Source organism: Rhincodon typus, chromosome 13 (assembly GCF_021869965.1).
Source record: "Rhincodon typus isolate 14 chromosome 13, sRhiTyp1.1, whole genome shotgun sequence".
In the NCBI taxonomy this organism is placed as follows: domain Eukaryota; kingdom Metazoa; phylum Chordata; class Chondrichthyes; order Orectolobiformes; family Rhincodontidae; genus Rhincodon; species Rhincodon typus.
Genome location: NC_063344.1, coordinates 46,518,622 through 46,540,826, shown reverse-complemented (window position 1 = coordinate 46,540,826; position 22,205 = coordinate 46,518,622). Strand labels below are relative to the sequence as shown.

The 22,205-nt window shown below is 38.6% G+C and overlaps 1 protein-coding gene across 2 annotated transcripts in view; it reads right to left on the bottom strand.

Annotated features, from left to right (window-relative positions):
- Nucleotides 1-1,222: 1,222 nt before the first annotated feature.
- The window catches only part of ppm1lb (protein phosphatase, Mg2+/Mn2+ dependent, 1Lb), a 158,236-nt gene continuing 137,253 nt past the window's right edge, over nucleotides 1,223-22,205 (bottom strand). For both annotated transcript variants that reach the window (XM_020534331.2, XM_048604453.1), the window contains exons 3-4: nucleotides 11,099-11,260; nucleotides 1,223-7,976 (exon numbers count right to left, since the gene is read on the bottom strand). In XM_020534331.2, coding sequence (XP_020389920.1) covers nucleotides 7,630-7,976; nucleotides 11,099-11,260 — 509 coding nt within the window. In that variant the 3' untranslated portion in view covers nucleotides 1,223-7,629. The remainder of the gene's footprint in view (nucleotides 7,977-11,098; nucleotides 11,261-22,205) is intronic.

The window sequence follows — 22,205 nt, the reverse complement described above, 5'->3', positions numbered from 1 at the left end:
GCTTCCTCTGAGGCTTCAGTACTCTCACCCCCAGATGTCCAGGGGTGGCTTTTGGCAGAGCCAGGTGTTTCTCTGTAGAGGTGGAGAGGATGCTGGCTGTACATGCAAGTCACAAGAGATAGAAGGCATCATTGCCAGTGGTTACAAATGACGTGCATGGATGAGACTGATTTGGGTGTAGTGCCAGAGTTAGTGTGAGGCAGCTAAGAGTGTGGCATTTAAACTCAGGCAGCAGAGGAGGTCATTGACCTTCTTGTAGCACTGCTGGACATTCTTCTGGATTGTGGCAACCTTGGACTGATTTGCTAGGCTCTGGTGTCATGACCTTCTTTATTGGTCCTCCAAGAGCAGGACTTCTTTCCCTTGCACCAACTCCTTGACCAGGACCTCCAGATCCCTGTTGGTGAATCATGGTGCTATTTTCCCCTTTGCTGAATTGTTCACAATCTAACCCTGAGCAGGCAGGGCATCTTTGAAATGTCACTGCTCGTCTGGGTGCACAGTAACCTTATAAACGTGGCACAGCCAGAAGGAATGTTAGACTTTCCGTGGATATCCGCTGAGTGGCAAGTTTTTCTGGGAATGACGCATGATAAGATGGGGCTGGAATAGGACTTGAGGTACACCAAGGGGTGGAGGTGCATAGTTAATGAGGTGAATTTGGTAAGATACAGTTAAAAAAAATCACTCTAGGCCTCATAGCAGAAATCCCTTCAGAAAACTCTATGCAACTTGGACTCAGCCAAAAATGGTACGATTCTACCAAATGTCCTTTCTTCCCATTTTCTTTTCCCACTTAATCTGATTAATTTTGAAAGAGCTGAAGATAGCTTTATTAAAAAAGCTGAGTCAAAAATCAACCAATTGAGCAACAGAGGATATATTCACTTTCCAATTTGTTCCAGCATGGTGATGTACTATGAGGATGAATGTGTCAGTGACTGACTGGAAAAGGATGGTGGAAGACGGTGTGAAATTTGATGGATCATCCAGGAAGCTTCCAACCAGAGGTAGCAATTCTGTTATACAGAAGGGAAGCACGAAGAAAGAGAATATTTCAATTTTTCACTCAGGGACCTAAAATCAATCAATTACCTCCGAGAAATAATTACAGAAAACACAAATTTGTGCAAGTGGATTTGTGGTATATCTTCAATTAAGATAATCGTTCTCTTTGTCTCCATAAAAATCCTATCACACAAATGAGTCATTCAATTCAAAATTAGAAATCCATATTTTTATTTTATTGTTTGCACAACACAACTCTTGCCCACATTTTCAGTAGTTTGACACTTTCTGATGTTCATCATCACAGTGTTTTACATATAGTTAGTATTTATACATAATCATTTCACCAGTTCTATCTAGCCACTAACTTTTGTAATGTAATTCATGTCCTGGAATCATGTACTGTACAATTTAAGCATACAAAAGATGACACTTTGTTGCCCAGTACGAAACTAAGACAATATGGTTTATTTACATCCAAAATACCGCGTTAGATTCATTACTTGCAGTCTGTACTGTCTCCTAGAGACAAATATAGAGCCATGCAGGTCTTCAGAACCTAAAACAAGAAATTATTGTACATTTTAACCATATTTATCTTAGACTCCATGTTCAGATTCATTAAACAAAAGTACTTTTTAAACAATAAATAAAATAGGATTCAAAATAAGGCAACAATATAAACAAAATTAAAACAAGTTGATAAAAATATAGGAAGACCCAACTGTTCTTCTGTTCAGAAGCTTCTGGGCTTTGGATATTATATTTTCAGCCATGAAAATGCACTGACCAATGCACCCTTGACATTAAATGTATTCTCTTTGTCATGCAGTATTTCCATCCCCAAATCCAATGAACGTATGACGTTACAAATCAGAGTGCTTTGAGTTAAGACAGAAGTTTTTAAAATTGGCATGCTGGCATCCCATCTCACAGTGGCAATAAACAAAGAAAATAACCTATTTTTACTGTTTTGAATCTGTCCTATTCACATGTTCTTTATGTTAAAAGACATAATATGGGATAAGTATATGCGAAGCCTAAATCCCATCCTATCATAGAGATATGTGGTATACAATTTGAATTGATACTTATTTATCCTCTGTTGGCTGGAGAGCACTTTGAAAAAGTATAGGGGAAATCTTGGATTTTTACTGCCTATGCATTATCTGGGTGGTGCTTAGAAAGATAATGTAGGTGGAGTGGAACACATGTCCATGAAAGCAGACACCAGTTTTACAAAGAATTAGGCAGTCTCTGTTATGTGTGTGCAATCCTCCCTGCCTGATTTTCTTCCTGCACTCTGCCCTGGTAATGCTTATGATGCATAGGTGAAGACAAATCGCTATGCTTCTGTGACAAGCTCTGAGTGAATCTAGTTCTAAAGAATAAGGTGCTCAGTACATATTATTCAGAAGGAAACTGGATAGTGTATCTGATGGAGTATGCTCTTCGAAATTGTGGAAAGGTTTGAGTCTGTGAAGGTTGAAATGTAAAAATAAACGCATACATACCCTAATAAGATTCTGTATGTGCCATGTGATACTTTTTAAAACAGAGTATAAACACTGTGTTTTAGCATGTAATAATTTAAATACAATGCACTGTGCAAATGATGAAATTGGTTACATACCAATTATTTACCATCTGCTATTTTCACAGAGAGAGGAGATTTTACTCAGCCATTAATCACACCAAAGAACCATCACATACATGTGTACCAACAGACACAAAAGATACTTAAAGTAGGGAGTCGTGCAAATAGATACAATTCAGATAATGTGACTCTAATGAGGATGTGCAAAGCCAACATCCAGTAAAGAAGTGGTAACAATGATATTGACAAGCCAACTGATTCAGACGTAGCATATTGCATGTTCCTGCTGAATTGAAGTAGGTTTGCTTTCAAGTGGTGGCAATAGCAGTAAAAGCAAATGGGCAAAAATTTAACTCCGTCAAAACCCACCCATTCACTGTGTTAAAATTGGGCCCATTGAATTGCCATTGATCTCCTTCTGAATAACACTAGGATGGTGTTTGATAGTGGAAGCAGGATATCCAATACCCAGATGGCAATATCAGATGTTTACAAGTTTTTCACACAGAAGGATAATTGTCAAAAGCTGTACTGTTGCTATAGAGGCTTTGAGCTTCAAGGTGTAACTTGCAGTTATTTTGGCTTCAAATTACTTGGAGATTAGTGACTGGCACTGGGGAGAAGTTTCCACTGTCTCATAACCACCCTGATCAGACATCAGTCATAATCTCTCAATTGAACCTGACTTTCCTCAGTTTTTGCTTCTTTACCAAAAGATGTAGCTGTGAAAGATTGCCTTGGGTAATTAGTACAAATCGTGAACTATCTTCTCAGGTGTTATTGGAGTTGCACTCTCCAGGCAAGTGGAGAGAATTTCATCACATCCTTAATCTATGCTTTGTGGTGGTGGCCAAGCTTTGGGGAAAAATTAGCAGGTGAGTTACTTCCTGCAAAATTCCCTCCGATCAGTTCTTGTAGACACAGAATTTACGTAGCTTATCCTGTTCAGTTTCTTGTCAATGGTAATTCACAAGATGTTGATAAAGGAGGATTCAGCAATGGCAATGTCTCGAAATGTCAAAGGGAGATGGTTAGATTTGTTTTTGTTGGAGATGGTCATTGTCTGACAGTTGTGTGACATCTACATTACTTACCACTTATCAGTCCAGGTCTTGCTGCATATAGACACAGAGGGCTGCAGTATCTGAGGAGTTGAGAATAGTACTTAATATTGTTCAATCATCAGTGAACATCCCCATTTCTGAGTTTATGATGGAGGCAAGGTCACTGATAAAACAGCTGAAGATAGTTGGGCCTAGAGACCACCCTGAGGAATTCTTTCAGCAATGTTCTGGGACTGAAGTGATTGACTGCCAACAACCACAACCATCTTCCCTTGTTATAGATTTGATTACAACCAGTGGAAGGCTTTTCTCCTGATTCCCAATGACTGTAGTTTTCTGAGAACTCCTTGATGCTCACTCTCACCTGTCTCCTTGAGTTTAATTCTTGTTCATTTTTGGACCATTGCTGTATTGTGGATAGGAAGTGAGTAATTTGATAAAACCCAAACTGAATGTTGTTGAACACCTGTCATCAATTTACTAATGCTTATGCATATTCTGAGAGGGCAGTAATTTACTGGGTTGATTATTTTCCTGCTTTTTGTGCAGGGGACATATCTGGGCAATTTTCCAGCTTCAAGTAAATGCCAGTGTTGTAGCTAATTCGGAATAGCTTGCTTAGGGGTGCAGATATGTCTGCAGCAGTCTTATGTACTAGATTGAAATGTTGTCAGGCCCCATAGCCTTTGAAGTATCCACTGCCTTTACCACATCATACCCTCCCCAAAATTTCAGAAATTGTCTCAAACTTTAAGCAAGGACAAATGGAGATTCTTATCCACTTGAAATGATGCTTCAGAAATTCCCTGACATTTCCTCATTCATTATCCTTACTCACATCAGACCTATCATTTGTAAAATAATCATCTTTGAAATAAACATTGTAGCTGGATAATATTGCTCATTACCTTTATGAGCCCTTAACAAGTTCATCTAGAATTTTTCTCCACATTTGAAAGCATTTCAGATGGGTGGGAATGCTGAGATCATGGATAATTAATCAACTGTTACTTTTTGTGCATATCTGCTTTTTCATCCCTGTTCATTAGCAAAGGAATTCCCAAAATTTTCTTAAATAACAATACTTCATACTTTTAGAAGACTTCCAATATTGCATGTTAGAATTCTCCTACATTCTCCTACACTCCTATGAATAGATGTAAAAGTGATTACTTTGGGAATTGTTAAAAACCAGTTGTACAATTAGAACTAATTCAACCAACATTTTTAGGAATAGTGCACCAAGAGCAATCTATTGCTTCATTGTACAATCTTATAAGTTATTTTTGTTAAGCTTACTGAACAAGTTTGCGGCCAAAGCTGGACAAGTTCAGTCATCATACATCCACTTAAGGTGGGTCTTTCAAATTTTATACATACTAGAAGCTGCTACATGATACGAATATTATGTCTGTTTTGATGTAAATTTAACAATGACTGTGTATATTTACTTTGCATTTTGAAATGGGTCAGTCAGTATTAAGATTTTCTCCCAATTCACTAATTTTAATAAAAATATAATTGAGACATTAAGCAACTGATCATACTCACACTTTTTACCTAAAATTTAAGAGGTGAAAGAAAACATAGCCCTATTATTACTATTTTTCTTAGTAAAGCTATTTCATTGATGAATTCTAAACAAAATCTTAATAACCCTTGAAATTGTTGCTATGGATAGTTAACAGCGTTCTGATTCCGAGTTCATTCAACTGGTTTTAGCAATACATCACTTCTGTTTATCTTGAATTATTCTTTTAATAGCAAAACTGAGCTGACTGGATAGAGACTTTACTTTGTAATTTAATAGCACGTGTATCATGTATTTACTGTAAGGTGCAAGACATTGAGCACTCAGAAGATACTTGATTAATGATTCCCTTCCTTCCTTACATTTACAATTTCAACCCACATATCTAAGCTACTCAAAATGTGACACCATATAACTTTAATAAGATAGTTCATATTCTTTTGAGGTAGCAGAAAACTGAATAATTTCTTTGTTAATAATCAGTATAATTTTGTTGCACCTAAGATTTTGTACCTAGATACCTTTGTACCTAAGATGGCGCCAGGAATGGCGACTTTGTACACTTTTCACTACACTCCTGTACTTGAGAACACATGACAATAAACCTAATTCTAATGCTTAATACTTGTTTTATAAATCTGTACTGTATCATAATTACCACTGGATGAGACACCTCAGGTCAAGATTTATCTTTGTTTGTTTCTTTAGTTAAAGTATATGACTCTGACATAATGATCAGTAGACGATATATGAAAGCGTTTAAAAATTGCGATTCTTGTTGTATTTAAATATTACATTGTTTATTTTGATTTTTTTCTTAGTTATTAAATCAACATGCCAAGTTTGATATTTGTTCAATGTCCGTTAGGTAGATTTTTCAGCACAGTATTTGTTACATGAAAAAATATAAATCATTTATGGGGAATTTACTCTGAAGTTGCTGAGTAAATACTTTGTCACACCACTGACTGCGTAGATATTACTATGAAACCAAATTTCTTGATCATATAAAAGGAACCCCTCTGCCCTAACAGTAAAGAGGGATGCAAATTTGAATCCTAGCCTAACTTTTCACTGACTTTTTAACCAGTTATATCTAGCTTGTGAAGTGGAATGCACCATCTGCATACAACAAATTTGGCTCTCAGCAGAGAATAATGATACAAGAACCGATTAGCACAATGCGGAGATCTTCATAGTCTAAGTCCTACATATAGGTAAGAGAAATTGGATAGGATCTGATTGATGACTTGCTTCGTCCTACTATTCAGAACAAATTGTTAGCATTGCCATCATGAAAAGACTCGTCCAAAACTTGCCACTCTGGCAAACATGCCAATCAAAAGTAGAGTTGTGATTGACTGACAATGATCTGTGAGTCTTACTAAGAAAAAGAGATCTTTAGTTTAAAATGTGCGGGTGGTACGACTGATCATGCATAATTCACTAATATCTGAGAAAGCCACTTCAAATATTTATAGTGTAAATATAGGCAGATCACATGGGGGTAATGTTGGCTTTGAGCAAAAGTGCTAAAGGGGAAATGTCAAATCGGCTGCAAATTTTACATCTTCCATGATATTACGTTCTGTTAATTGAAAATCATTACTGTAGACCCTAGAACACAGCTTGAATTTGGTGACTGTGAAGGTAAGATCTGGTTGGCAGCATGTATTCAGACGATTTTTTACCCAGAAGTTGTTGACCATTGTCAGCTAATCACAAAGCAGCAATGAGGGAGACCAGAGAGAAGTTCTTGAGTTACACCACCCTATCATCCTATTCAAAGAAATGATTCAGTAACTCATGGTCTCTATGCTAAGAGTGAACTATAAAGAGGAGCTACTCCAAATAACTATGTTTTTGTTACGTCAACTGTTCATATGCTATGTGCCTAAGAATTTATGCTGTAAATTATGCAAACACATTTATTTTCCTTTTCCTTTTCAAACAGTATATTAAAAGAATTCTTCTTTTGTCAGGGTTAGTTAAATCTATTTTTTTTTATCCACAGTTACTCAATGAATATCTTCTCAGTAGCTGTTCTACTGGTTATGGAAACCACTGAATCAGCAACAGGGATCCTGAATGTTAATTAGTTTTTGCTTTATTGCTTAAATTGGCTATTCTTTATAAAATTGTTGATCACAATTAGTTTAGCATTGTAGCATAAGATTTGCACTGTGCATTGTATTATATATAATAGAAATATTAGAAGAGATTTGAAAATGATTATAGATAAAAAGGATGATATTTTGACCTCAGCCCGTTAAAATGAATGTGCAGCTACTTGGTTTGTCCAATTCTACAGGCCGTCTAGCACTGACCATTCGGATGTAAATATCATGACCTTTACTATTATTATCACACACATTGCGAACATTTGCACAGTATTACTTGAAGAACCTTGCCCTCGTGCTCAATGTCATTCACTGGTCTTCTGTCTTACTGTTGTTTCTGAATTTTACCACCATTACAGTTATGTTATCAGGACATCCTCTGTAGAAAGACTGCAGAACAATGCTCTTTGCACCAAAGTGTGGCTCGTCAAGACGATCTTTGATGAATCTTACAGCTTCTTCATTGCTGAAAGCATCCCAGAGACCATCTGAGGCCAATATCATGAACTGTGGTTGTAGTTTATCCAAGTCAAAAGACAGGATATCAGGGTCAGAGATGACGACTTTGAGGTTTTTAAGAGGGTAATCTCCTAGAGAACGAGACATTGCCAAAATTCCTTGGACCCTCCATGAACCATTGAAACTTATGAAACCACCTATAACAAAATAAAGCATGTATATACTTAAAATGTGTGTTTCTATATTGTAATAACATTTTTCCATTGTATAATAGGAATGAATTTGTAATCTTCTCATTATACCATGGAATCATGGATCAGAACCTAATATTGGTTCTTGATATCTATGCAACAGTATAAAGCCACAGGATAAAAATAAAGCTTTTTTATTTCAACACACTTAAAATTTCAGTTACATTATATAAATGATTGCAGTTACTTAATTCAGTCACATTTTTGGTTTTTGTGTAGATATATAATGTTTACCATGTGTGTTTAGGAACATATGAACAGGAATAGGCCACTTAGTCCCTCAAGTCTATTGTTCCATTGAATGACCTCATGGCTGATCTACGACCAAGCTCCATATACCCATGTCTGTTATATCCCTTAGGGTAACAAAAGTCTGTCAATCTCAGAATTAGAATTAACAACTGACATAGCATCAATTGCAGATATTCAATGCAAGTCCTGAATTTCTACAACGTTATGTGTAGAAGTGTCCCCTAATTTTACTCCTGAAATATCCCAGGGCCATACACAATATGGTGCTATAATCTGGATTGCACAATTTAAAAGGTTGGAGGAAACTAATGCAATAATAACTTCCAAAAGACAGTTGAAAATACTGGGTGGGGAAACTTTGCAGAGCAATGGAGAAGAGACAGAGGAGTTACATTGATTGAATAGTTCTTTCCAAGAACAAGATGGCCTTAATGGCCTTGGTTTCTGAGCTGGTCCTAGTCCAGGACTCTGAATCAATGGAAATAATTTCTCCCCATTGGTCTTATCTGTTCCCCTTAATATCTTGAAAACTTGATAAATTGCCCATTAACCTTATAAATTCCAAGGACTATTCTAAGATGTGATCCTTATTAATTAAACCCTCTTAATAATCAATCAGTTAGGTTGATTTCAAGTAATTTGTTGATGATTTAATGAAGTAAGAAACAAAAAATAAATTTAAAATTTTACTTAACCTATTCAGTTTTTGAACAGGTTGAAAGTGCACATCTAATTTCAAGATGCAAATATGCGAGCAATCATATTGGTAAAGGCCAAAAAGTCATTGTGCAGTGTCCAAGCTTCAAATAGATGATAGGTTTTTTACATTTGCAAACAATGGGTTTAATCCTTATTTTCGGACCCCACTGTAAGATTTGCCCGCCCAGGTCTGCATGAAATGATTGAACAGTCTTTAAAAGGACTAAAAGGACTATCAGATTGCAACAATAGAAAAAATATCACTCAGAAACAGGTTTTTAAGGCCATTTCATTCTTGGAACAAGCTTTCCAATTAATGTAACTCTTCTGCCCCTTCCCCATTGCTCTGCAAATATTCCCCTTCCAGAATTTTTCAGTTGCCTCTTGGAAGTTATTATTGTATTAGTATTCTCCAGTCTTTGAGGTAGTGAATTCCAGAATTTAGCAACATATTGTGGAAAAGAATTTCTCCTCATCTCATCTGTAGTTCCTTTACATTAAACATGTGTACATTGGTTATTGATCATTCTGCTATTGGAAAGAGTTTCTCCATATCCATGTTATTAAATCACTTTTGAATTTTGGAAATCTTTGTTCCATCTCCCAAAAAACTCTTTTCTCTAAGCAGAGCTACCCAAGCTTTTCTATTCTCTTTATGTAACTGAAGTTACACATCTCGACATTATTCTCCTAAATGTCCTCCACGCCCTCTCTAGATTTTTGACATTCTTACTAAAGTGTGGTGCGCAGAAATAATAGCACATTTGGGGCCTAACCAGTGATTAATCAAGAATTAGCAATATGTTCCTGCTTTTGTAGTCCATTTCTCTGTTTATAAAGCCAAAGATCTCATATATTTTTAGTAGCCTTCTCAGTTTGTTGTGCGTTTAACAATTTTTAAGCTTTAAGATGTAATTACCTGAACCCATGATACTGTCAGCTCTTCCTCCCCCAACATTATTGCCACAACCTACCCTCCTTGATTGTCACAGCTACATCTCCCTTAGTAACTATTTCACTCCTAAGTTGATTGCCTCCTTTCCTGGTCTTTCATAGGAACATTGGCTCATTCCTGCTCCTATCAGCTCCATGCCTGCTCTGCCATTCTGTATCATGGCTGAGTATCCACCTCACTGTCATTTTCCCATGCTATTCCCAAATCCCTTGATGTCATTATAACCTGAAATCAAATAACCATTTTCAAGATAATGATTGAATGTCCACAGCCATCCAGGGTAGACATCCAAAGATTCACTATTCCCCGGAGTACCTCATTTTGGCCATAGATGACTTCCCTTTTATTTTGAGACTCTGTCTCCTGATTCTGAACCCCACAATCATGGTAAACATCCTTTCTAAAATTACTGTTTATTCCTTTAAGAATTTTGTAACCTTCTGTGCAATTGCCTCATTTTTTTAAACTCAAGAGAATACAGGTCCAGTCTCCTCAATTTCTCTTCATAGGGCAGTCCCACTAACCCATCACTAAATTGAACTTCCTCTGCGCTCCCTCTATGGCAACTATATCTTTCCTCAGGCAGGAGGACCAGTATTACACACAATAACCCAGATGAGGCCTAACCAGCGTTCTATACAATAGAGGCAAGATTTCTTTGATACTGTACTGAAATCTTCTTGTGATGAAATCTAACAGGTATTTGACTTCTGAATCACTTGATGCACTAGCGTGTTAGCTTTCAGTAACTTATAAACAAAGACACCTAGCTTCCTTCGGACATCAACACTTTCCAATCTCTCACCACTGAAGAAATATTCTGCATCTCTGTTTCTCCCACCAAAGTGGATAGCTTTCCCCTTCACTTATCCATGGGCCATTATTGACATCACACTACATCCTAGTGAATTGTACTTCACCAGTGGCCTGTCTGTGACTTCCCACAGCTTGCCACTTCAATGGTCATGAAGCCTAAGGCCCAATATTGGATCTGACTAGGTTGTATCAATCAAGAGCAAGGATTATCTTATGGTACCATGAAAATGCCAACAGTAATACACAAGATCCCAGCTAAACAGCAGCAAAAATGATAATAAGAATGCATTCTATGATATTTTGCACTTTTGAAAACAATGTAAGATTTTTTTCCTTTTCCCGTTACCTGCTCGTTTTATCCGTTTTCTTTCCTTCAGCTGATAAGGCTTGTGGTCATGTGAAAGGGGAACAGCGTTCCCCTCTTTGTCACACAGTACACCACGAGAATCTCCAACATTTGCAACAGTTAGCTCTTTGTCCGACAACAGTGCAATCAGACATGTTGTGCCTGTAAACAAAATATAGATGTTATTATTGGAAATAAACAAAATCAACCTAGCAGTTTTGATGTTATAGATTTCTGCACTGGGCTTGTTACCATTGTAATAACAACAGCTTCAATATTCAACATTTTCATTATGTTTTTGGATAATGGAGAATATAAGGCATTTAAAAAATTTCAAGAAACCTTTTGATGGTAATGTGGTCTTTATGAATGGTTACTACTGGGTAATACTTAGCGCTAGTTCTGTTACTGAGTCAATAACGTTGTACACCAAATACTCCGTACTATTATGGATGTGCTGTTTCTAAGATTTTAAAGTTGTATTGCCAACAGAACACTTCAAGCTATAATTATTGTAAGGAATAGAAGTAACCTTTGCCCAGGGAACAGATCCATGTACTCTGTCAAGTAGTATTAAAAAAAAGCAAGGTACAATAGCCTTACATAAGATGTACATTTCATTGATATTAAAATATACTTGACTACTTAACTTCAATTTTCATAAAACAGAACTTTGCTTAATAAATACCATTAGTTAATAGCATTTTAGTCATCCTTTAAATAACTTATTTGAAATAACTGTATTATTCCAAAAAGCTATTAATAAGCTAATGATTAAAGTTTATTTTGAAATTTTCTATTTGGTAAATTGAAACTGATCTTATCCATGATTATTTGGACAAAAAAAATCTTGGGAAGTTAAGCACTTCTTTCTTACTCATATGCACACTGCACAGAAATACATGAACAACATTATTTGAAACATTTCTTTATTGATATCTAATAAAATCTTAAGTAATACAGTAAACCACAATTCTTGTGTAGAACAATATAGTTCATATTCCATTCTAATTCTTTTGGAATCTCCAGTTAATTTCAAATAGTGTTTGGCTGATTATTTTTAGGAAATTTTCTTTTACGATTAGTTAAAGTTGAAAAGGTCCATTATCCTGAAATCGTTAGTTGGAAAAATGCTAGAATCTATTATAAAATATTTAATAGTAGAGCATTTGGTAAACAGTGATAGGATCAGAATGAGCTAATATAGATTTGTGAAAGGGAAATCATGCTTGACAAATTTTCTGAGGCTGTAACTGTAGAGTTGATAAGGGACAGCCAGTGGATATGGTTTACTTGGGCTTTCAGAAAGCTTTTGATGAGGTCCCACGTAAGAGATTATGCAAAATAAAAGTGCATGGGATTGGGATAGTGTACTGACCTAGATACAGAATTGATTGGTAAACAGGAAAAAAAGGAGTGGGAACAAATGGGTCTTTTCCTAAGCGGCAACCAGTAACTAGTAGGGTACCACAGGGGTCAGTACTTGGACCCCAGCTAGGCACAATATATACTAATAGTTTCGATGAGGGGAATAAATGTAATATCTCCAAGTTGACAGCTGATACAACGCTAGGTAGGAGGATGAGCTGGGGAAGATACAGAGATGTTTCAGTATGATTTGGACAAGCTGAGTGAGTGAGCAAATGTGTGGCAGATGAAGTATAATGTGAATAAATGTGAGGTTATCCATTTTGGTAGCAAAGATAGATTGAATAGTGATAGATTGGGAAAGAGGGAAGTGCAAGGAGACCTGGCTATTCTTTTGCACCAGTCACTGAAGCGAGATTAATGAAAATTAATAGTCAGAAGATGGACAGCACAGTAGCACACCGATTAGCACTGGTGCCTCACAGTGCCAGGGATCTGGGTTCGATTCTAGCCTTGAGAGACTGTCTGTGTAGAGTTTGCACATTCTCCCCATGTCTGTGTGGGCTTTCGCCAGGTAATCTGGTTTTCTCCCACAGGCCGAAGGTGGATTGGCAATGCTAAATTGCCCATAGCGTCAAAGGATGTGCAGGTTAGGTTGATTAGCCATGGTAAGTACGGAGTTATGGGAATAGAATGGGGGTGTGGGTCTGAGGTGATGCTCTTTGGAGGAATGATGAAGACATGATGGTCTGAATGGCCTCTATCTGCACTGAAGGGATTCTATCATTTTATGATTTGAGTACAGGAGCAGGATTTTCTTGCTGCAACTGTACAGGGCCTTGGTGAGATCACACCTGGAGTACTCTGTACAATTTTGGCCTCCTTATTTGAGGAAGCATGTTCTGGCTGTGCAGGGAGCACAACAAAGGTTTACCAGACTATTTCCTGGGATGGCAGAACTGATGTTTGAAGTGGGACCAAATGGTTAGTACAATATTTATTGGAATTTAGAAGAATGAGGAGGCATCTCATAGATACCTATAAAATTCCAGCAGGACTAGAATGGATAAACAAAGGAAGGAGGTTCTGATGACCAGGGAGCGCATAACCAGGAGTCACAGTTTAAAGATATGAGGTTGGTCATTTAGGATTGAGATGAGGAGAAATTTCTTCATTCAGAGCATGGTGAACCTGTATAATTCTTGTCACAGTAAATGGTTATGGCCAAAATATTGGAGGTTTCTGAGGAGTTACATTTGGTTCTTAGAGCTAAAGGGATCAAATGGGGAAAGCACGAATAGGGCATAGAGTTGGATGATCAGCCATAATCATGATGAATGGCACAGCAGGCTTGAAAGGCCAAATGGGCTATTCCTGCTCCCAGTCTCTATGTTCATGCATCAGAATTATTGGAACAGTTTTGCACTGTTCATGCATGTAAATCAAAATATATTGATATTGGGGCAGATTACCTTTTTATAGAATCTGGATATAACTAATCACTTCAATTGGGCAGGTAGAATTCATAACATGTATGAAAACCACACATTTGTCTGCCATACATTTAAATAGACAGAAAATTGGACATTCTTCTAACAGGCATTGCAAAGGAAATCCTCAATGTCCAAATTGTCTCAAAGTATTCTGTCCAAATGTTTTATGAGAAGAAACTCAGAAAAAACAACCTGCTCCATTACTTGTAAAAATATTATGGCAGTCTAATACTGTAAAAATGAAAACATTAATAGGTTGATAACTAATGTATGGTCAATCAGGGCACGTAGTATGATTAACTAAAGCTAAAGAATATGGATTTCTGTACAGTTTGCTGTAACTTAACTAAACTTAAGAATTGACCAAATTTTATGTTCTTGGATGTTTTGCAAGACCAAAAGACTTTTCAAAGTAAAGTAAATGCCCTGAATGCTGCAAAAAGAGATGCCTTGGGTAGGAATGTTTCCAACTAGACAAAGAAAAACATGAACATCTTCAGGTTTGGCCTAAAGACCTGGAAGTGATTTAGCGAACCATTGGTAAAAAAACAGTTCTAGTTGGAATGGAAAAATTAATGCAAGGTGGATACCATAAGGGCTGGCTTACCCCATGAGGTAGGCAAAGAAATTAACATAAAATTGAGCCTTTTGTATCAAGATGAAACTTTATAGTTAATAAGGTCCTATCAACATAGCACATGGTTGATCCCAGAACAGGGTAAAAATAAGATTGTAAAAAGACAATTAAAACAGTTGGGATTACAGTCAGAGGATAACTCAGTCAGTTGCAGTTCGGATCAGAATTAGATTTTATTGTCAAGTGTACTCAAGTACAAAAGTATATGAGCACAGTGAAAAGTGTACGATGTGGCCATTCCTGGTGCCGTGTTAGGTACAAAGATACTAAGGTACAAATTAGAAAAAAATTAAACGTTAAACATTATAGTCCCTCTTAATACAAAGTAGAAAATAAAGTTAAAAGTTAACTTCACAGTCTTTCTTAATAGTAAGTAAAATATTAATGAAATAAAGTTCAAAGTTCAACAGTCTCTCGTAAGTGCTTAACCATGCTGAGCTTGCACTCCCTACAAGGGCTCAATCTCCTCCACTTTGACCCACTCTCTGGGAGACTGCAGGCTGCCTGCTGTTGCGGCCAGCACAAATGTCATGAGAACGCCCCTCACCACTGCGTTGGGCTCACTCTTCCTGCATTGGGCACAACCTCCTACCGTCAAAGTCATGATCCAGGCCTCCAGCTGCTGCTGTGCAATGAGCTGCATTGCCATTGACTGGTGCCCCATCCACTGCCATGCACCAGATCCGACGAAGCCGTGGTGCCATCGCCACCGCTGCCTCTGAGACCGAGCTCTCTCCAGAAGGTAAATTTGATCTCCTCTGTGCTTGCTGCTGTTGCAGATGCCAGGGGACCTCTTTTGCAGCCACGTGGCTCGATCTCCTACCCACTGGCCTTACTCTCCTCTGAGCCCTCACGTGGTGCTGCTACTCTGCAGCCATCTTGGATTTTAGAATCAAGTTAAGCCAATATAATCAAGCCATTGTGAAACTGAACACTTCCTTGTGTTCATACCTAAGAGGGTTTTGCCTATAGTTGCTTGGGCTGCACAGGTTTATGTATAATCTGGAATTATGGTGGGGCAGTACTACTGGATGCTTAATTATAACATTGTGTTGATTTTTAGGTAGAAGGGAACTTGTAGCATACTGGTCTGAAAGGGTTAATATTTAATTCAGTGCCGTAAGTGCTGCACATGTGTTGATGTCACAGTTTGTGGTCAGGGAAATGGAGTTGATCAGAGACAGACCGGAGGTTAGTGTGCTCGTAATAGTCTCTGCCATAATTAAAGCAGCCTTCATGCAATCTGTGAGTAGTTGCAGTAATGCAATTGTAATGTAGCTTTGTAGTATATTATTAATATTTAGGAAATTTTATTCCAAAGTGGAGGAAAAAACAGATCTTAATCTCCAGTTTGGTGAGGGTGACTATTTTTTCAAACAAAGATCAGAAAGTCATTTTGAACTATGAGCCATCGACAGCTTATCTAAAAAAAGCATGTGACTTAAGTTAAAAGTCTTGGTCAACTACCTGGGGAGTTAATTGCTGAATGTTTACACAGTTGAGTTTCAATGATTCAGAAACAGATGGTCAGGGGCCACAACTAGGTTAAATTTAGAAGAACTGAACTCATCCTAGCAGAAGGGCAGTTTTGTAGCTTGTGGCTCAAGACTGTGAGAGGCTTTTCTCAATTGTAAAAGTTTCCAGTCTGCAGGGGTTTAGTTTATAGTGGATGACTAGGCTCTGGGATTTGGTAGAAATCTCAGATTGCTTCAACAGTTTGAGAAAATTTGACTTTCAGGGTGACTATGGACGGGCAATAAATGCTGGCCAGCCAGGAAATCCATTTTCCGTGAGTGCATTAACAAAAAGGCCAGAGAGTGTTATGTGAATAACAATTCAAAATGTTAAGATAAGAGGCATATTTTAAGGTGATTGAGTGACTATAAAGGATATTGCTAGGTAAAGGGTTGAACCTTATTGCTGCTTATGTTAAGATCTTTCTAAATTACCTTATTGTTTCATTTTCTTTGTGTGATAAACTTGTGCTCGTTGATGAAAAGAACAATGGCATCCTCAGGTGAATATGTTCATTGACTGACTATCACAGTACCCACACTGCAAAAATTAAACATACGATTCATGAAACTAAATCTTACTCTTGAGATCTGACTTGTCCAGTTTTCCATTAGGTGGAATCCAAGTGAATCCATTAATTATTTAATTAATTATTGCAACATGCAAGTAGAGAAACATGACTAAGGATAATGTAAAGCCAGAATTCGTAAGAAACTGGACGTATTGGAGGTATTATTGATGAGCCTTAGTCAGAAATACAATATCCTTATCTTCCTCCTCAGAAGACTGCTGACACTGTCCCAGCTCTTCAATATCCATCACATCTCCTTTTGGCCTGCTCTAGATGCGCAGAATGCAATTATTATGTGACATACTCTGTTTGGAGTGTACTGCAGGCCTCCCCACATTTATCCAAGCATCAGTCTCTTGAGGAGTCCCATTGTCTGCTCCTCCATGGCCCTAGATGCCCTGTATCCATGCTTGGCCTCAGTCAGGGACTGTGTAATGGATTCATCAGCTACGGTTGGAAAGGGTACTATCTCTCCCAATACCTATCCTTCTGAGGCTTCTGCCCCTCATCATTTTGCTCCTCATAATCGGATGTACTATGTCTTTGATCACTCTAGCAAAATTGTTCATCATAGTGAAGCCATTTAATGGATCACCCACAGTTTTCCCTTTTCCAGCTAAAAAGAGACCTCACATTTCTAATATTTTCGTCGGAATTTTTTTCTATACTCTCCCCAGTGCTTCAATATTTATTCCATGATATGGTGAATGGAACTGCACACAGTTCTCCAAGTGAGGTTCAATACACATTTAACATAACTTCTCTACTTTCCAATTCTATTCCTGTAGAAATAAACTTTAGTTGCTGAGCTTCATTCATTATTAACCTATGCCACTACTTTTAATGATTTTTGTTTGTTTAAATACTTGTGCGCACTAGACAGAACAGGCAATCCTGGGACAAATGGATCAGATCAAAGCTCTGCAACTACCTAGTCACAAGTGGTTGCTGACAACAAACAACTTCACAGTGAAGGAGGCACTAAAACTGTCCCCATTCTCAGTGATGTGTTATCTCTTATTATTGCTGTATCAAGTGCCTTCAGCTGTTTCTTGATGTTATGTAGAGTCAACTAAAATTGCTGTGTAATGCCAGGGATCACAGGAGGAGACTGTGGTGGATCATCCACTAGCTACTTCTGGATGAGAATGTTTTCAACCTTATCTTTTACACTGAGGCAGTGGTGGGGATTGGTCAGTGAGGTGGGAGGAGCGGGTGAGGTGGGAGGAGCGGATGGGTGGGAGAGAAGACGGACAGGTCAAGGAGATGGGGATGAGAGGGAGGGTTGGTCATGGGATAAGGCCAGGGGTGGGGAGATTTTGAAACTCGTAAAGTCCACATTGAGACCATTGGATTGTAGGCTCCCAAGGTGGAATATGAGGTGCTGCTCCTCCAGTTTCCAGGTGGCCCCACCACTGCCTATCTGCACTTACCTATCACCATCCCACCTACCTTCTCCAGCCCCACCCCTCCTCCCTCTATTTCTTTCAGAGCTCCGTTCCCCCTCCCCCATTTCTGAAAAAGGCTCCTGACCCGAAATGTCAGCTTTCCTGCTCCTCTGATGCTGCCTGGCCTGCTGTGTTCCTCCAGCTCCACAATGTGTTATCTCAGTGTCCAGCATCTGCCGTTCTTACTATCTCACTTGATACAGCAATGTGTTTTTATCCGACAATGTGGAAAACTTCCCAGATATGTCCTGTCCACAAAAAGCTGGACAAATCTATGCTGCCCCATCCACCTACTCTTGAGCATCAGCAAAGTAATGGAAGGTGTGATCAACAGTTTGATCAGGCAATACTTACACAGCAATAACCTGCTTACTGTTTGGTTTGGGTTCTGACAGAATCACTCAGCTCCAGACCTTATTACAGCCTTAGTCATGGACAAAAGAACTGAATTCAAAAGGTCGAGTGTGAATGACTGCCTTTGACTCCAAGACAGCATTTATTCAAATGTGGTCAATGGAAAACAGATAGGTGAACTCTTCACTGGTTATGGTCATAGCTAACAAAAAGGAAGATGGTTGTCATTGTAGTGGGCCAATAATCTCAACCTCCTGCAGCACTAGTGTCAAAGACCCAATGTCTTTAACTGTTTGTCAATTAATTTCCATCCATCTAATTTCAGAAAGGATGTTTGCTGATGATTGCAAATAATAAAACTCCCAGAAACTGAAGCAAAATACATTGCATCAAGCAAGGCCTGGGTTCCCTATAAATGCTCACTGGTCCCATCAGGGTTCAGTTAAAGACCATCCCAAATGTCATCTGTAGGTCACAAAGCTGTGGGTTCAGTCTTACTAAAGTCATTTGAGCTGATAATTTAGGTTGACACTCTGGTTCCAATGGAGTATTGCGCTGTCAGAAACCTGGTTCATACTCCCCTGAATTTAGAACTTCAAGCAGTGATCTAACTGAAGTGTTTAAAATGATTTTAAAAATTGATAGGTTCAGTGATATCCCAGACTGGGGTCAAGAAGTCACTGTTAGATAAGGACATGAAATGAATTAAAGGCATAAGAACATAAGAACTAAGAGCAGGAGTAGGCCGTCTGGCCCTTTGAGCCTGCTCCGCCATTTAATAAGATCATGGCTGATCCTTTCATGGACTCAGATCCACTTACCCGCGTTCTCACCGTATCCCTTAATTCCTTTACTGTTCAAAAAAAATCGACCTTTTTTTTAAAAAGCGTTTACTGAAGTAGCGTCAACTACTCCACTGGGCAAGGAATTCCATAGATTAACAACCCTCTGGGTGAAGAAATTCCTTCTCAGTTCAACCCTAAATCTGCTCCCTCTAATCTTGAGCCTATGCCCTCTTGTCCTAGCTTCACCTGCCAGTGGAAACATCCTCTCTACTTTTATCTTATCTATTCCCTTCATAATTTTATATGTTTCTATAAGATCCCCCCTCAATCTTCTGAATTCCAATGAATATAATCCCAATCTACTCAGTCTCTCCTCATAAGCTAACCCCCTCAACTCTGGAATCAACCTAGTGAACCTCCTTTGCACCCCCTCCAGTGCCATTACATCCTTTCTCAAATAAGGAGACCAAAACTGCACACAGCACTCCAGGTGTGGCCTCACCAGCACCTTGTACAGCTGCAACATAACCTCTCTGCTTTTTATTTCAATCCCTTTAGCAATGAAGGACAAAATTCCATTTGCCTTCCTAATTACTTGTTGTACCTGCAGACCTACCTTCTGTGATTCATGCACAAGGACACCCAGGTCCCTCTGCACAGCAGCATGCTGCAACTTTTTACCATTCAAGTAATAATCCTTTTTAATATTACTCCTACCAAAATGTATGACTTCACATTTATTTACATTGTATTCCATCTGCCAGACCTTTGCCCACTCACTCAATGTATCTATGTTCCTCTGCAAAGTTTCACAGTCCTCTGCACACTTTGCTTTGCCACTCATCTTAGTGTCATCTGCAAACTTTGACACCCTACACGAGGTCCCTAGCTCCAAATCATCTATATAAATTGTAAATAATTGCGGTCCCAACACCGATCCCTGAGGCACACCACTAGTCACTGACTGCCAGCTAGAATAGCACTCATTTATCCCCACTCTTTGCTTCCTGTTAGTCAACCAATCCTCTATCCATGCTAATACTTTACCCTTAATGCCATGCATCCTTATCTTATGCAGTAGCCTCTTGTGCGGCACCTTGTCAAAGGCCTTTTGGAAGTCTAGGTACACCACATCCACTGGGTCCCCATTGTCCACCTCACTCGTAATGTCTTCATAGAATTCCAGAAGGTTTGTCAAGCATGACCTGCCCTTCATGAACCCATGCTGCGTCTGCCCAATGGGACAATTTCTATCAAGATGCCTTGCTATTTCTTCCTTGATAACAGACTCAAGCATCTTCCCCACTACAGAGGTTAAGCTAACTGGTCTATAATTCCCCATCTTTTGTCTACTTCCCTTTTTAAACAGTGGCGTCACATTTGCTGTTTTCCAATCTGCTGGGACTGCCCCAGAGTCCAGCGAATTTTGGAAAATTACCGCCAGTGCACCTGTTATTTCTCCTGCCATCTCTTTTAGTACCCTGGGATGCATTCCATCAGGGCCAGGAGACTTATCAATCCTTAGTTCCATTAGCTTGCCTAACACTACCTCTTCTGTAATTATGATTGTTTCCAGGTCCTCATCTACCTTCGTCTCTTTGTCTATTACTGGCATGTTATTAGTGTCTTCCACTGTGAAGACCGATACAGAATACCTGTTCAATGCCTCGGCCATTTCATCATATCCCATAACTAAATTCCCCTTCTCATGCCCTAAAGGGCCAATGTTTACTTTAGCCACTCTTTTTCGTTTTATATATTTATAGAAACTTTTCCTATCTGTCTTTATATTCTGTGCTAGTTTTTTCTCATGTTCTATCTTACTTTTCCTTATAGCTCTTTTTGTGGCTTTATGTTGACCTTTAAAGTTTTCCCAATCTTCTAGTTTCATGCTGTTTTTGGCCACTTTGTATGCCTTCTTTTTCAATTTGACAGCCTCCCTTATTTCTTTAGACATCCATGGCAGATTACCCCTTTTCTTACAGTCCTTCCTTTTCATTGGAATATACTTTTGCTGAGCACTTTGAAAGATTGCTTTGAAAGTCCTCCACTGCTCGTCAACTGTCCCACCATAAAATCTTTGTTTCCAGTTTACTTTAGCCAAGTCCTCCCTCATTCTATTGTAGTTCCCCTTGTTCAAGCACAGGACCCTTGTATTGGATTTTATCTTCACACTCTCCATCTGTATTCTAAATTCAACCATACTGTGATCACTCCTTCCAAGAGGATCCCTAACTATGAGGTCATTAATTATTCCTGTCTCATTACACAGGACCAGGTCTAGGATAGCTTGCTCCCGCGTTGGTTCCATTACATACTGTTCAAGAAAACTATCACGGATACACTCAACGAACTCCTCCTCAAGGCTACCCTGACCGAGCTGGTTCGACCAATCTACATGTAGTTTAAAATCCCCCATGATAATTGCCGTACCATTTTTACAGGCATTAGTTATTTCTTTGTTTATTGCCTGCCCCAATGTGATGTTATTATTTGGTGGCCTATAGACTATGCCTATCAGTGACTTTTTCCTCTTAGAATTTCTAATTTCCACCCAAATGGATTCAACCTCATTCTCCATAGAACCTATATCATCTCTCAGCACCGCCCTGATGGCGTCCTTGAATATCATGGCTACACCACCTCCCTTACCTTCCTGACTGTCCTTCCGAATAGTCTGGTACCCTTGGATATTTAACTCCCAGTCGTGACCATCCTGTAACCATGTCTCTGTAATGGCTACCAAATCATATTCATTCGCGATGACTTGTGCCGTTAACTCATCAACCTTGTTACGAATGCTACGAACATTCAGGTAAAGTGCCTTTATGCTAGCTTTCTTACCCTCATGATTTCCAACATCTCTAATAATATCTCCTGAGTTATCCTTCCTTTTTGCTTCTTTCATAGTCTGCCTTGCACTTAAACCCTCCTGC